This window comes from Entelurus aequoreus, linkage group LG21, assembly GCF_033978785.1.
Source record: "Entelurus aequoreus isolate RoL-2023_Sb linkage group LG21, RoL_Eaeq_v1.1, whole genome shotgun sequence".
In the NCBI taxonomy this organism is placed as follows: domain Eukaryota; kingdom Metazoa; phylum Chordata; class Actinopteri; order Syngnathiformes; family Syngnathidae; genus Entelurus; species Entelurus aequoreus.
The window spans coordinates 9,962,097-9,978,534 of NC_084751.1; the positions used below are offsets into that span (position 1 = coordinate 9,962,097).

Consider the following 16,438-nt stretch of genomic DNA (forward strand, 5'->3'; position numbering starts at 1 on the left):
ACCTTATTGATTTTTTATCCTGCACTACCATGAGCTAATGCAACGAAATTTCGTTCTTATCTGAACTGTAAAGTTCAAATTTGAATGACAATAAAAAGGAAGTCTAAGTCTAAGTCTAAAACATAGATATGTCTTTTTTATTTGTTTTGTTTAATAAATCTCAAAACTACAACGTAGTGCCTGCCGAAAAGTGATTTCAATTCATATTTTAATATTGACATCTTTTCTGAGCCTTTGTATGCGCGTACAAAACTTAATACATTTAGTATATCAGTATGTGGAATTAAATAATGAAATGGATTTGGATTAAGCAAAGAAGTCAAACAATGTACTAAATAAGATCGAGTTTATGAAACTGTTCATACTTAAAGCCTCATTATGCAAAAACACCTTATCTTACCTATTGGTATCTGCTGTTGTGTATTTGGTGTCAAAAAAAAAAGTTTGAGTGATTTGCGATTAATAGATTTTTATAAAATGTATTAAAAAATATATATATAATTTTTTTTTAAATATGTCCTGTGCAGCCACTCAGGCAAATCATATTGGTGATGTAGATGCCCATATCTTCAGTACAGATGTACTTTAGAAAAGAGAAGTGAAGGATCTTCAGGCACCTCAAGATTCAGAACCTATGATTCGATTAAAAATCAATTATTGATGCATCTTTACATTATGTATATTAATGCAGTTTTTTTCTAATAAGAAACAGTGAAAATAATTCACACATTTATCAAATTATTGGAAATGTGTGCAAAACTGGAACATGAGTGCCCTAAAATGAAGGAGATGGTCCGATCTCTCAGTGAGGACTAAGGCTGCAGTCAGCCAAATTTTAGAAGATCATAAATCCTGCCTCTCACCTAGATAGTAGAAGGACGAGGATGTATTCCGACAAACTGGTAAACTTTGGCATCCAATTTAGACCCGGAAATGGTGAGAACGATGCGAAAAGTAGGGATGTCCGATAATGGCTTTTTGCCGATATCCGATATTCCGATATTGTCCAACTCTTTAATTACCGATACCGATATCAACCGATATATGCAGTCGTGGAATTAACACATTATTATACCTAATTTGGACAACCATGTATGGTGAAGATAAGGTACTTTTTTAAAAAAATAATAAAATAAGATAACTAAATTAAAAACATTTTCTTGAATAAAAAAGAAAGTAAAATAATATAAAAACAGTTACATAGAAACTAGTAATTAATGAAAATGAGTAAAATTAACTGTTAAAGGTTAGTACTATTAGTGGACCAGCAGCACGCACAATCATGTGTGCTTACGGACTGTATCCCTTGCAGACTGTATTGATATATATTGATATATAATGTAGGAACCAGAATATTGATAACAGAAAGAAATGGGAGGAGGGAGGTTTTTTGGGTTGGTGCACTAATTGTAAGTGTATCTTGTGTTTTTTATGTTGATTTAATAAAAAAAATTAAAAAATAATAATAATTTAAAAAAAACGATACAGATAATAAAAAAAACGATACCGATAATTTCCGATATTACATTTTAACGCATTTATCGGCCGATAATTTCGGCAGGCCGATATTATCGGACATCCCTAGCGAAAAGACCTTGGTCTGCGCTTGGTTCCTCCCCTTTTTTTCGCCGCGAGGATTATGAGTCATTCTTCATCGAAACAGGACTATAGCACCATTCTATCAGTCTGCATCCTAACCACAGCAGACATCGCGCAGTAGGGTTGTACGGTATACCGGTACTAATAAAGTACCGTGCTACTAATTAGTTGAAAACGATATTATACGGCCTTATAAAATACTAGGGGTGTAACGGTACGTGTATTTGTATGGAACCGTTTTGGTACGGGGGTTTCGGTTTGGTTCGGAGGTGTACCGAACGAGTTTCCACACGAACGAGTTTCCACACGAACATATTAAGTAGCCGCCTCCGCTTCATTCTGCCTCTGTTTCTGTCAGTACTCTACACAGCACCCAGCATTGTCCCACCCACACAACCATCTGATTGGTTACAAACAGAGCGGTAACAGCCAATCAGCAGTGCATATTCAGAGCGGTAACAGCCAATCAGCAGTGTGTATTCAGAGCGCACGTAGTCAGTGCGCAATGTTAAAAGGATAAAGCCATTGTTTACAAATTTGGTAAATAAATAACCAAAACATTTATATTTTGTTGTTTTCTTACTGTACCGAAAATGAACCGAACCGTGACCTCTAAACTGAGGTACGTACCGAACCGAAATTTTTGTGTACCGTTACACCCCTATAAAATACCAGTACTTTTTTTTCATCCGCATGCTACCATGCTACAGAGCGAAGGAGCATGTTGAGTGTGTCAGCACGCACACACTTAAGGCTGGAATATAATCTTGCGTCAATCCAGACGGCATTTTGTTTGATTTGTAGTTATTCCGTGGAGGGTGGCGCCAAATTTGTAAATCTCTTCTAAAACACTAAAGGGCAGTGTCTCCAGAAGGAGCAACTGCAGACTAGATACTGTGTATTTGCTTCCTGTGAAGACCACGGAACCACAATATCGACAACTTTGTCTACACTGGAACTAATCATTCACAATAATCAGGTTTAGAGATGTCCGATAATGGCTTTTTTGCCGATATCCGATATTCCGATATTGTCTAACTCTTAATTACCGATTCCGATATCAACCGATACACAGTATACAGTCGTGGAATTAACACATTATTATGCCTAATTTTGTTGTGATGCCCCGCTGGATGCATTAAACAATGCAACAAGGTTTTCCAAAATAAATCAACTCAAGTTATGGAAAAAAATGCTATTTTTTGGCGTCCCGGAAGAGTTAGTGCTGCAAAGGGTTCTGGGTATTTGTTCTGTTGTGTTTATGTTGTGTTACGGTGCGGATGTTCTCCCGAAATGTGTTTGTCATTCTAGTTTGGTGTGGGTTCACAGTGTGGCGCATATTTGTAACAGTGTTAAAGTTGTTTATACGGTCACCCTCAGTGTGACCTGTATGGCTGTTGACCAAGTATGCTTGCATTCACTTGTGTGTGTGTGAAAAGCCGTAGATATTATGTGACTGGGCCGGCACGCAAAGGCAGTGCCTTTAAGGTTTATTGGCACTCTGTACTTCTCCCCACGTCCGTGTACACAGCGGCGTTTTAAAAAGTCATAAATGTTACTTTTTGAAACAGATACCGATAATTTCCGATATTACATTTTAAAGCATTTATCGGCCGATAATATCGGCAGTCCGATATTATCGAACAGCTCTAATCAGGTTACTTCTAAAGGACGTTTTACTTGTAAACCTTTGGGAAAATGGACTGTGCAACTTCTGGACGAGTCGCGGCAGTCAACATTATTATTTGCAACAATATTGGGCCGTTCAGGACAACAGCGATCCAACATGTAATTTTAAATAAAACTGTTAAATAACTATTTAAGCTAACGACTTCCCGGTGTTTATCTCTATGGTCACGTTCAGACAATCCAAACGCTTGTAAATATACCGTGCCTGAAAGAGAAAAAGAATGTGTCGGAATTGAACCTGTTAGCACAAGATTTGTAATAAAAGTTAAGTGTCATACTTTCCCTTTGGGAGTTCTTCTGGATGCAACAACAACACAATAAGCTGAAAAACACATTCAGCAAAGATATGTGAACAATATTTGAGATAAATAGGTGTATATAGTAAAAGTTTTACATCTTTGAGTTCAACTCGTGAAAAATGGGTGCATAAACAAAAGTATTGTGTTTATTTTTCTGTTCTGTATATATATATATATATATATATATATATATATATATATATATATATATATATATATATATATATATATATATATATATATATATATATATATATATATATATATATATATATATATATATATATATATATATATATATATATATATAATCATAAAAGATGTTAAAGTGACCTTTACAAAGCTGAAATCACAAACGACAAAATGTAGACAGGATGCCTGCCCAAAAGCGATTCAGAGAAATAAATTACTGTGAATTTTATTACAGAAGAAGAACTAGCAGTGTGGCTTTAATATGTGGTGCACGCTCCCGTGTGAACAACACATTTTTGGCAGTGAGTAATTTTTTTGGCACAACACCGGTATCAGTAAATTGCAATGTTTGTTTTCTTCTTCTCTTTCGAACAGGCCCCCACTGTGCGTCACTCTCAGCTGCTGAACTAGCAGAATTAACTGAAGGGAGTGGGTCCTCTTGTCAGTTATGTACAATCTTTGGCACTGTTAGTATAGGCGGGACTGCCAGCTTACATCAGCGACAGAGCCTCACCTCACCTCACCTCGCAGTCGCAAGTTTCGACTCGCTCGTGAGAAGCTCAGCAAGGTAATAAATATTCAAAAAAAAAGTGGGAATATTGTGGCTTCAAAACAAAAGAGCAACATGTGCCTATTAGCACGGGCGAACGAGCAGGAATGCCAATCCGTTACAAAAAAAATGGCAAAAAAAACAATAAACATCCAAACTTACAGTTCAAGATGGTCAATATTTATTGAAGTGCAATTTTTGCTAACAGAGATTCAGAGTCAGTTTAATTTTTGGGGGGGATTTTTTACTTATTTAAGATAATTAAAAATTATTGATCTTCTTAATACAATGGTAAAAAAAAATATGGTAACGTCTGTGCTTGGATTTTACTGCTCATTAGATATACATGGTGGTCAACCTGACTCTCACCAGATCCTTGTAGTTCGCTGAGCTCCACACAAGGATCTGGGCTCGAGTGCATTGCAAACTCCTTCAAGAGAGCAAAAAATAATGAACCAATCAGGATCGCCGGGCAGGATTTCATAGATGTGACGTAGCACCGAAGCGACTGTTTGATTCAAACAACAATGGCATTGATTCTGCTACTGCAACTGTTTTGTCGAATCTATCGAATGTTAATTCTTTAAAAGATGGACAGAGAACTTTTTGCTCTGTCGTTATCCAATATGTCGCCTGTTCTGTTTTGGATTTCCCAGCGTCGCTCTCATCAGCGTCACGAGTTGATTTGGATGTGAGTGGTTGAAGTAGCACGTCATTCAAGATAACGGACAAGTGCTTTATCCAATCACTTACAATTATTTTTTTTACAAGGCCCCGCCTTCTGAAATACATCCCCTATTGAGAAGTCCCAGATCCTTGTGTGGAGTTCAGCGAACTACAAGGATCTGTCGAGAGTCAGGTTAGGTCAAGCTAGCTCTGTTCTCAATGGGTACGAGGTGCCATTTAGACTTTCTCAAAGAAAAAAAAGCCCAATGCTTGCGTTGTTTTCGGCTGTATGAATCGTTCAAATCGCGAAAAGGATCAACTTTTCTTTAGAGTTCCTCAAGGGGTAATTAAAAAGGGCGAAAGAGTGCAAGGTTTTATGAAAGTACAACGAGAAAAAGCAGCTCACACTCCAGTCCAGGGGAGCAGAGTCGAAGAATGCATGAGTTTGATCACTCTGTTAAAGGTTTGTCGATATGTTATTATAGTATTATCTTAATATTATTTGTATTAAACATATGTTTGCTACAAGTTGTTCGAAATATATACAGTACAGGCCAAAAGTTTGGACACACCTTCTCATCATTCAATGCGTTTTCTTTATTTTCATGACTATTTACATTGTAGATTGTCACTGAAGGCATCAAAACTATGAATGAACACATGTGGAGTTATGTACTTAACAAAAAAAGGTGAAGTAACTGAAAACATGTTTCGTATTGTAGTTTTTTCAAAATAGCCACTGCTGCTTTGATTACTGCTTTGCACACTCTTGGCATTCTCTCGATGAGCTTCAAGCACACCTGTGAAGTGAAAACCCCTTCAGGTGACTACCTCTTGAAGCTCATCGAGAGAATGCCAAGAGTGTGCAAAGCAGTAGTCAGAGCAAAGGGTGGCTATTTTGAAGTAACTAGAATATAAAAACATGTTTTCAGTTATTTCATCTTTTTTTGTTAAGTACATAACTCCACATGTGTTCATTCATAGTTTTGATGTGACAATCTACAATGTAAATAGTCATAAACATTATCATTATCAATAGTAGCCTCTCTTCTGGAATAGTTACCAGTAGAGTTTAAACATGCAGTGGTACGACCTCTACTTAAAAAACCAAGCCTCGACCCCTCTCTCCTCTCTAACCTTAGACCTATCTCTAATCTTCCATACATTTCCAAAATATTAGAGAAGGTTGTCTACAGTCAGTTGTTGCCCTTCTTAGAGGATAATGGTATTACTGAGCTGTTCCAGTCCGGTTTTAAAGCCCTCCACAGCACAGGGTCAGCACTTTTAAAAGTTTTTAACGATATCCTCCTGTCAACTGATTCTGGTAAATATGTTGTCCTGGTGCTTTTAGATCTGTCTGCTGCGTTCGACACCGTCGACCACGCCCCCTTAATCACTCGTCTTGAGAACTGTGTGGGCATTAAGGGCACCGCCCTCAACTGGTTCCGGTCGTACCTAACAGACAGAAGTTTTTGTGTAAAGCTCCTTTACCACATGGGGTTCCCCAGGGCTCAATCCTTGCCCCAATCTTATTTGCGCTTTACATTCTCCCCCTTGGTTCTATTTTTAGGAAGTACGATATTGCATTTCATTTTTATGCCGATGATTGCCAGATTTATTTTCCCATGGCACAAAAGAACACGGTTCAACGTCTTATTGACTGCCTGCACGACATCAAAGCCTGGCTTTCAGCTAACTTCCTGAGCCTAAATGAAGACAAAACAGAAGTTATGTTGTTCGGTCCAAGTCGCTCTCCCTCCCCCAACGTTGACCTCGGCACTCTGACCCCGTATCTCAGTGACTATGTCACAAACCTGGGGGTAAAGTTCGACTCAGATTTTAAATTCGAAAAACAAATCAGCAGCGTCATTCAAATAAGCTTTTATCAATTACGCCAAATAGCGAAAGTGAAACTGTTTCTATCAGGACATGATCTCGAGAAATTAATCCACGCCTTTATCTCGACTCGTCTTGACTACTGCAATGCCCTGTATGTAGGCATTAGCCAGGCCTCCCTCGCCCGCCTGCAGCTTGTGCAGAACTCTGCTGCTCGTCTGCTAACACAGACCTGCAGACGTGAGCACATCACCCCTATATTAGCGTCCCTTCACTGGCTCCCTGTGCGTAACAGAATAAATTTTAAACTCCTTTTATTTGTTTTTAAATGTCTAAACAACCTCGCGCCAACATATCTCTCCGACCTCCTTCAGCCTTACTGCCCCACCCGATCCCTAAGATCAGCCGATCAGCTGCTACTGACGGTCCCAGACACAAGGCTGAAGCTTAGAGGTGACAGAGCTTTCGCCGCTGCTGCTCCCAAGCTCTGGAACGACCTACCTCTTAGTGTTAGACAAGCCTCCTCTATTCCTGTTTTTAAATCTCTCTTAAAAACATACTTTTATTCCATGGCTTTTAACACTGAGTGATATCCATCCTGCAATGGCGCCCCATAATACACCTGCTGTGAACCTGTTTTTATGTTTTATTTATTTATTTTTTATCGTGTTCTGTTTGTGTTGTGTTTGCTCGGTTCTCGTATTATCTTTTAACCTGCCCATTGTACAGCACTTTGGCTACCCCTGTGGTAAATTCTAATTGTGCTTTATAAATAAAGTTGATTTGATTTGATAAAAATAAAGAAAACGCATTGAATGAGGTGTGTCCAAACTTTTGACCTGTACTGTATATATTTTACGTACACTAAAAAAAAGATCTGTCAATTTTACATGTTTTTTTTTTTACAGTATATAAATAAAAATGGGAAAACCGGTACCATTATTTGTACTGTAAAATATGCAGTATTTTATAGTGTATTACCACAAATGGAAAAAGGATACTACAGTTTTGTTTTTATTTACGATAAAATTCTGGCGACTGAGCTACCACTTTTTTACCGTAAAAATCTCCACATGTTCATTCATAGTTGTGATAGCTTCAGTGACAAGGTTATCATTATTATTGCGGTATTGTTGAATGTGCTTAAAAAGTACACACATTGAAATCTTTGGATTATTTTTAAATGACTAAAAAAAATTGACTCACTGTTAGAAAGCCCATTGTTTTGCATGTTTTGGGTTTCTTCTGCTTCACTATTAACAGTGTTCTGGCGGGTGTTGGCGTGTCCTACTGAGTTCAGCGGTCCTTGGACACTTCTGTGTCATATTCCTCCGAGTAGCGATATTGATCACTCTGTTCCAAGACAGCACGTCTCGTAGGGTCAATGTGCATAATTGAGTAGCTTAGTTGCTCACACAGTAATGGGTTTAGATAAGCTTAGATTGGGGTATGTCGTTTCTTAGTGGGGAAAGATGTTAATGTTTCTTGTACTCATTTTTAATTTGAGCTAGGGAGTTACTGCTTCTCCGTCCGTGAGTTTATCAAAGTACGGCTATCAATCACGGGTTTTTGACTATTTAAATTTAAAACAGTAATGTCAAAATATTTACAGTGATTATTAATAATTGTTAGAATAATTATGTACAAATGATCACACAACTCTTATGCTTAAAGGCCGTTGTTATAGTTATTATCAATTGTGCTGAAGTTGTACTTTTCGATCTGTGCAAAGGGACAACTTGCCATCTTGGATTGCGAGTCGTCTCGTATCAGTGTTTGTGTCCAGACCCGGCCTGCTGACTGCCAAGACCGAACATCGAGTACCGTGACCCAGACAAAGCAGAGACAGGGCGATATCACGAGTGTCAGCACATTTGCATTTCTGAATAATCATATATTGTGTCTAACTGGGGCTGCTGAATTTACCCCCCTTCCTTCAGAAGCAGCCTCAGTGATGTAACCAAGGACCTCCCAAATAAATAGAGGAGCACATGGGACTGGACCTTAGAGCGTAGGTTGGAACTGTAACTAAGTGTACAGCCCAATACGTCTCTCCTCATTGAGCTAAATTGAACTCAGTCTCTACATGATTCCTTGCTTCTTGTCGGTTTAATAGATGTCATCAGTGTTTGAACCTGACAATAATACAGGTTGTTATACTACTAAAAAGGAGAATATGACTTATTCTTACCCCTTTTCCGTTTTATAGGGATTAGTAACATGTTTGTTTGTTCACTTCCTGTACTCAATGTACAACTGAAACAATAAATAATCAATTAAGTTCTCATGACTAAATTGTTGTTCAAAAGTTGTGATTCACATAACTTGATGAATACATTTTTTTATTATTAGGTTCAAAATAATTATCAAGATTCTTGTTTCTTGAAACTCGAAACCGGTTTTCCCGGTTGTTCGATAAGAAAAGAACCGAGTCCTCGGACTCGAATCCCTTTTTGAGAACCGGTACCCGTTATCGAGACCACTATAGTAAAGAAAAAGAGTTGGTTCTTTATTCGTATCCCTCGGAACGAATCCCATCCCGACCAGAAATGCCCCTTGAGACATCACAAGTATTTACGTCACGTAGCTCAGTCATTAGGCGCAGATAGGGAAAGCAGGAAAAACAATGGAATAATAAAGTTCAAAACAAAAGGTATAATCCAATGAATAACTTTACTGTGAGATTTGAGCAGGGTACAAACACATGACGAACACTTTTACGACCAACCGGAAACATAGCAACCAGGCTAGCAACGCACCTCCTTTACGGCAGCTGTCACAACGTTCTTAAAACAACCGCAGCACATACATATATATGACATCTCCCTTTTTTAACTTTTGTTTTTCTTTCCTTGTAAACAAAACAAAATCACACTGTATATGTGTTGTCTGTCTAATTATAAATAATGCAGACGAGGCATGTTGGCTGAGTTCTTGACAATTACTTTCACAGGGGACGACATGCAACAACACTTTTCGGGGCTACCGTGCATGCTCGTCACTCCCGTTGCATGCTGGGTAGTGTAGTTGTTATATTCCCTATCTCATAACAACACATCTTTCCCCCTATAAAGAAATAATGTTAACTCAATAAAGTGTATTTCTTTTTTTAGCTTTAACTTTTCATTTTTTAGCATTGTAACCACATTTGCAAACAACTTTTCTCTTCATAGAATTTTCTTTCAATAAAGAAATAAAGTGCAAAAATGTCAGAGCATCATAACAAACAGTTATGTCAAATAGCAGCAGAAGTGCACTTTTTGGAGAGCTGTATTATTTTCAGTTTTGTGCCCAAGGGACTGATTTTATTTAACACTATAGTATTATGTATACACATATAGTGATCACAGAGACAGGTTGTTTTTGTGTTACTGTATATATTTGTTTTTCTGAAAAATCCCACTTAATATACTTTGGGTAACAACAGTCAATATTTATTTATTTTATTTTATTTTTTTAGGGGGGTAACGGTCAATATTTATTTATTTATTAGATTTTATTTTTTTCTTATATAATAAAAGTGAGCTTTTGTTAAACCAAATATTGTGTGTTTTTTTCCATATACAACAACCTATCTGGACTCGATAAGAGAATCGATAAGGAATCGGTTCGATAAGAGGATTCGATAATAGGGTCGAACTCGATAATTTCTTATCAAACATCATCCCTAATTCAGCGTACTTTTGTAGTCATATTTCTACACAATAACTCAGGTATGGTAACACTAGTGTGCAGTGGAGAATATGGAGGGATTTTCGGTCCAGAACATATTTTGCTTTATTCATTATTTAAGTATTTCTTGCCAACTTATGGTGTGTATTTTTATATGAGATGTGGTTGTGTTATATACAATGAACTAACGAGAACAATCATTACATAAAAACTTGGTGAGACAGTGTTTCAGCCTTATGCTCCTAAAATCTGTAAATAGCTCCTAAAATCTGTAAATAGCCATTGTTAAATCCAGGCTGAAAACACTTTTATTTAATTGTGCATATAAGTATTTTATCCACACCACATGTGTCAAACTCAAGGCCCGGGGGCTAGATCTGGCCCGCCACATCAATTTGTGTGGCCCCCGAAAGCGCGGAAATATGTGTAAATAAAGTACCTTTTCTTAATAAATGTATTACAAAAATAAATGTACTGCATACAATTACATATATTTACACTTTAATCATGTCTAATAATAAAACTAAATATTATATCATCATACATTTGAAAACAATGTTATTCAGTGTTTCCCACAAATTCATTTATTTGTGGCGGCCCGCCACGAAAGAATTACGCCCGCCACAAATAAAAAAAAAAAATAAAAATAAAAAAAATTTAATTTTTTTTTTGTCCTGTCCAGCTTCTCAGGCAAATCATATACGACACCTCTGCCTCTGTTTCACTTTATGTTGCTGGTAAATAATATGGTTGTAGTAGTAGGCTAAAGTTTAATTATTTAGTATGCACTAATTAAAGGGGCAGAGCTTTAAGAGACATTTTAGCTTTTATATTTTATAATATATATTTTTTGTAAGAACCACAATTAATAAATATATTTCAGTGAATAACTTATTGTTCAAATCTGTATATAAATATGTACATAAAGTGTTGTAATTATATTGTAAAATGGATGGATGGATGGATGGACGTTTAAAACAAAACTGGTATTATTAATTAGTAAGTATACATTTTTTTAGCCTTTTTAGAGAAAATCATATCATTGTAGTAAATTATGCAAATTACTCGATGATGTCATGGTGACCACGCCCATAGCCACGCCCCCACCGCCACAGGTATCTCGGCAGTTTATGGGAAACACTGTTATTGTTCAAATAAAAATAAATACTTATATCTGCTTGAATGTTGATTTCAAAGCAAGTACTCCAAGAAACTGTTCATGTAAAAATGTTACAGTAACATTTTTTTTTTACAGTAAAATCCACTTTCAATATAGACAAATAATGCACTATAAAACACAACAACCGTAGATTTTACAGTATAAAAAACTTGCATGACGTAAAAAAAAAAAAAAGTGGTACCGTTTTTTCCCCATTCCATCCATCCATTTTTTACCGCTTGTCCCGTTTGGGGTCGCTGGAGCCTATCTCAGCTGCATTCGGGCGGAAGGCGGGGTACACCCTGGACAAGTCGCCACTTCATCGCAGGGCCAACACAGATAGACAACATTCCCACTCACACTCTAGGGCCAATTTTAGTGTTGCCAATCAACCTATCCCCAGGTGCATGTCTTTGGAGGTGGGAGGAAGCCGGAGTACCCGGAGGGAACCCACGCAGTCACGGGGAGAACATGCAAACTCCACACAGAAAGATCCCGAGCCCAAGATCGAACCCAGGACCTTCGTATTGTGAGGCACACGCACTAACTAACCCACGCCATTTAATTTATCCATCTTCTACCGCTTGTCCCTTTTGGGGTCGCGGTGGGTGCTGGAGCCTATCTCAGCTGCATTCGGGCGGTAGGCGGGGTACACCCTGGACAAGTCGACAACTTAATTCCATGTATTGTTTTATTTTATATGCTGTAAAAAAAAAATGCAAATATTAAGGTAAAATTGTGGCGACTGAGCTGCCAGTTTTTAACAGTACAATCTAAAGATTTGGTTTTGCACGGTTAAAGTTAAAGTACCAGGTGTGGTGAAAGTTGTCCTCTGCAGTTGACCCCCTGGGAGGTGAGGGGAGCAGTAAGCAGCAGCGGTGCCACGCCCAGGAATAATTGTTGGTGATTTATATTAGTGGACAAACTGTACAAATATGGAATAAGAAGGAGTGGCCAAAGTTACCTGAAGGACAGAAAACAGTTTGAGGAAGTTAACAACTGGAAGTCTGCCTTACATAATATGAGTTGTGGCGTACCACAAGGATCAGTCCTTGGACCAATACTGTTTCTCATGTCTGTCGATGATATCACCGTCGTTTCTAAACGGTTTAAGTGTATTTTATTTGCGGAGGACACATTCAGGACAAAATATAAAGGATGTGTTAGAGGTGGTTGAAAATGAATTCAACAAATTTAAAAGATGGTTTGATATTAATAGATTGGATACCAGTAAAACGAAATGTATGATTGTTTTCAGTAGTAGGAAAAGTGTGGATGGACTTGAGATTCGAAGAACACAAAACTGTTCTTTGGGTGTTATGATTTAAGTTAAGTTAAAGTATCAATGATTGTCACACACACACTAGGCGTGGTGAAATTTGTCCTCTGAATTTGACCCATCCCTTTGTGCACCCCCTGGGAGGTGAGGGGAGCAGTGGGCAGCAGCGGTGCCGCGCCCGGGATTCATTTTTGGTGATTTAACCCCCGATTCCAACCCTTGATGCTGAGTGCCAAGCAGGGAGGTAATGGCTCCCATTTTTTCAGTCTTTGGTATGACTCGGCCGGGGTTTGAACTCACAACCTACCGATCTAAATGTAACATGTCTATGTGTGCATTGCATGGAGGTTTTTTCCCCACCCCAGACTGGGCCCTCTTAGGAGCCCAGTCTAGATTGTATTTTTTTACTCATCTTTTTCCCCAGCGTTCTACCTTTTTCCCATTTTTTACGGGGCGCCTTAAAACGTTCCAGCCTGTTCTGTATCCCTGTACACTGTTTGTTTTGTCTAATCTTATTGGGTTTGTGCTGAAAACAAAGTTTTGTTGTACTTGTGCAATGATAATAAAGACCTATCTGAATCTGAATCTATCTGAATCTCAGGGCGGACACTCTAACCAGCGTACATAAAATAAAATAAAAAGATTTTTTTTAAAAAGACAATTATACACATGTTTTATATATACACATTTATATTCATACTGTATATTATTCACTGTTAAAAGCCTCTGAGGGCAACCATAACTGCGATGTGGCCCTCAATGAAAACCAGTTTGAAACGCCTGATCTACACTATTTGATTGATTTTAAATTTGAATTATGATTTTTTTTTTTAAATGATTTTATTTTCAGAATTTTTAATGTGAATTATGATTGTTTTCATGCTTATATTTTACCTATTTTGCCTTCTTGTAATTTCCTGTGTAGCACTTTGCTTTGTGTATGAATTCCCTCGCCTTAACGCACACATTAGTGTTGTTTACAATCAAATGTGTGTTCTGATAAATTGGTAACATTTTGTAGAAGTAAAGAGTTTATTTTTTTGTTTTGTTTTGACATTTCCAAAGCGGGGAAAGTACATTTGATGAGATGCTCGATTGAGCGACAATTAACCTCCTATTACGCGCAGCGTGTGCGTGTCCGGTCCACGTACTCCGTGACCCAGTTTGCATAAACTCTCTCTCGAACTCACCTTGACTATCTGGTCGTCGATGATGAGTGGACCCACGACCACCATGACGGTCCCGAAGAAGACAGCGACGACACCTGCGACCATGAAGCCCAGCGCCACTTTATTTCGCTCCACTGCCATACTTTGTTATTGGTTAGCTTGTTAGCTCGCTAGCTGGTGGCGGCTACACTACACGGCCTAAAGCCGGCCGGAGCAGGGGCAAAGGACACCTCCGTGGGGTGTGGACCGGTACCGTGACGAAACGCTGTTTTTCCCCCGGATTTTAAACATTCCAGCTGACGTGAAGAAGATGTTTGTCCCCCGTCAATTGCCATCTTATTTATACTATTCTAACCGCGCCTCTTCCGCGCGGAGCATTCTGGGAAATGTAGTTGTCCTCCCGCCCGGTGTGATTAAGGGTCATCTTTAACGAGGGTTTAATACGCTGTGTACACGAATAAACATATATAATGCAATGTGATATTTATTTAGTAGCGCAGCACTACAGCAAAGACTTGAAAGACAGATCAACATAATGAATGAAAAATTAATACATAACATGTTAGTGTTTTTACACTTTCAATATCGTCAACTGCTCATCTATTTTTTTTAGATATATCATTATTTACAGTTTTTCCAATAAGGAATCAAATGAATCCAATTAATCAGAAAAACCCAACATTTTTAACCCAAAACACATTCTTCACAGGAAATAATAACAGTTCTACAAACATAAAACAATGCAATATACATATATATGAGGAATGAAATGCATAGAAATATATAATACACATATAATACTGTGTGCTTTTTATTTAGTAGCTGAACTAGCGCAAAGATTTGAAAGACTGATCGGACCTGCTCAGGAAATCAACATAAGTCTTATTCCCAGATGTAGCTCATGTTTACACAATGACATCAATTAACAGCAACTTTAAGCAAATTAAATACACACCATGTTAGTGTTCACTTCCAATACAGTCAATTATTCTAAACTACAGTGATGCTACCTCAACCCATGCAATTTTTCCAATAAGGAATTATATAAATTCAATTAATCAGTTCCAAAAAGTGCATTATATTTATATAGCACTTTTTTTCTAGTGACTCAAAGCGCTTTACATAGTGAAACCTAATATCTAAGTTCCATTTAAACCAGTGTGGGTAGCACTGGGAGCAGCTGGGTAAAGTGTCTTGCCCAAGGACACAACGGCAGTGACTAGGATGGCGGAAGCGGGGATCGAACCTGGAACCCTCAAGTTGCTGGCACGGCCATTATTGATTGATTGAGACTTTTATCAATAGGTTGCACAGTGAAGTACATATTCCGTACAATTGACCACTAAATGGTAACACCCGAATAAGTTGTTCAACTTGTTTAAGTCGGGGTCCACTAAAATTGATTCATGATACAGATATATACTATACCACTCTACCAACCGAGCTATACCGCCCCAACAAACAACACTTTTAACCCAAAACACATTTTAATAGGGAATAATTATAGTTTAACAAACAAAAAAAACAATGCAAAATATATATACATTTAACATCACTTTTACTTTTATTATAAAATTGTTCATGAGCAGCGGAGAATTTAATTCAATAGGTTGTCACCTTCTTTATCAAAGTGCTATCACTCGCAACTTTCTTTGGCCCCTAGTGGGTCATTTTGCAGTGGTGCTCTCAATCAAAATGATTTTTAATCTTTGTTTGGAACCTCCCTTTTCCAGGATGATGAGCAGGAAAATGCACAATTTTTATTTTTTTTCTGGCATAATGTTTGGTAACCGAGGCGAAAAGCGGGCCAGATGGTGTGATATTTAGACTTTATTACAGTTGACAGGAAAACAAAGTTGCTTTGGATTGTTGAGTGAAAGAAGTTGTCGCCTCCCTGAACACAAACGACGTACCTTGATGATCTGGTCCTTCATCACGGCCTGGCCCACAAAGATGAGGATCACTCCGGAGATGGCGGTGAGAATTCCGGCCACAATGAATCCCTCCGCCACTCTGGACTTATTGACGGCCATGACTGCAGCTTCTCCTCAGGGTCTCCAGCAAAAGATGCGAGGAGGCCGCCGTGAGTCTGGCTAGAGTTTATAGCCCGTAGGCCACGCCCCTTGCATCCTGCAAGGAGGAGCAGCGTGGAATGTTGGGTGTGAGTCCTTAATGGGAAGGACAATATCAAAGGTACGCAGATGAGAATCTCATCACCTTTAAATGTCAGACGACTGCAGGAAGGTGCAAACATCGTTCACTTCTGAAGAATATCTTCAAACAAGAAACGTGTGTGTGTGTGTGTGTGCGTGTGTGTGTGTGTGTGTG

At 38.1% G+C, this 16,438-nt stretch overlaps 1 protein-coding gene across 4 annotated transcripts in view; it reads right to left on the reverse strand.

Moving 5' to 3' along the window:
- Positions 1-16,192, reverse strand: part of LOC133638338 (scavenger receptor class B member 1-like) — a 32,586-nt gene extending 16,394 nt beyond the window's left edge. Inside the window, exon 1 of one of the 4 annotated variants that reach the window (XM_062030857.1) lies at positions 16,024-16,192. In XM_062030857.1, the coding sequence (XP_061886841.1) occupies positions 16,024-16,143 (120 nt within the window). In that variant the 5' untranslated portion in view covers positions 16,144-16,192. Of the gene's footprint in view, positions 1-14,131; positions 14,484-16,023 lie in introns of those variants that run through there. The other 3 variants (XM_062030856.1, XM_062030859.1, XM_062030858.1) reach the window with 3 other exon arrangements.
- Positions 16,193-16,438: the final 246 nt, after the last annotated feature.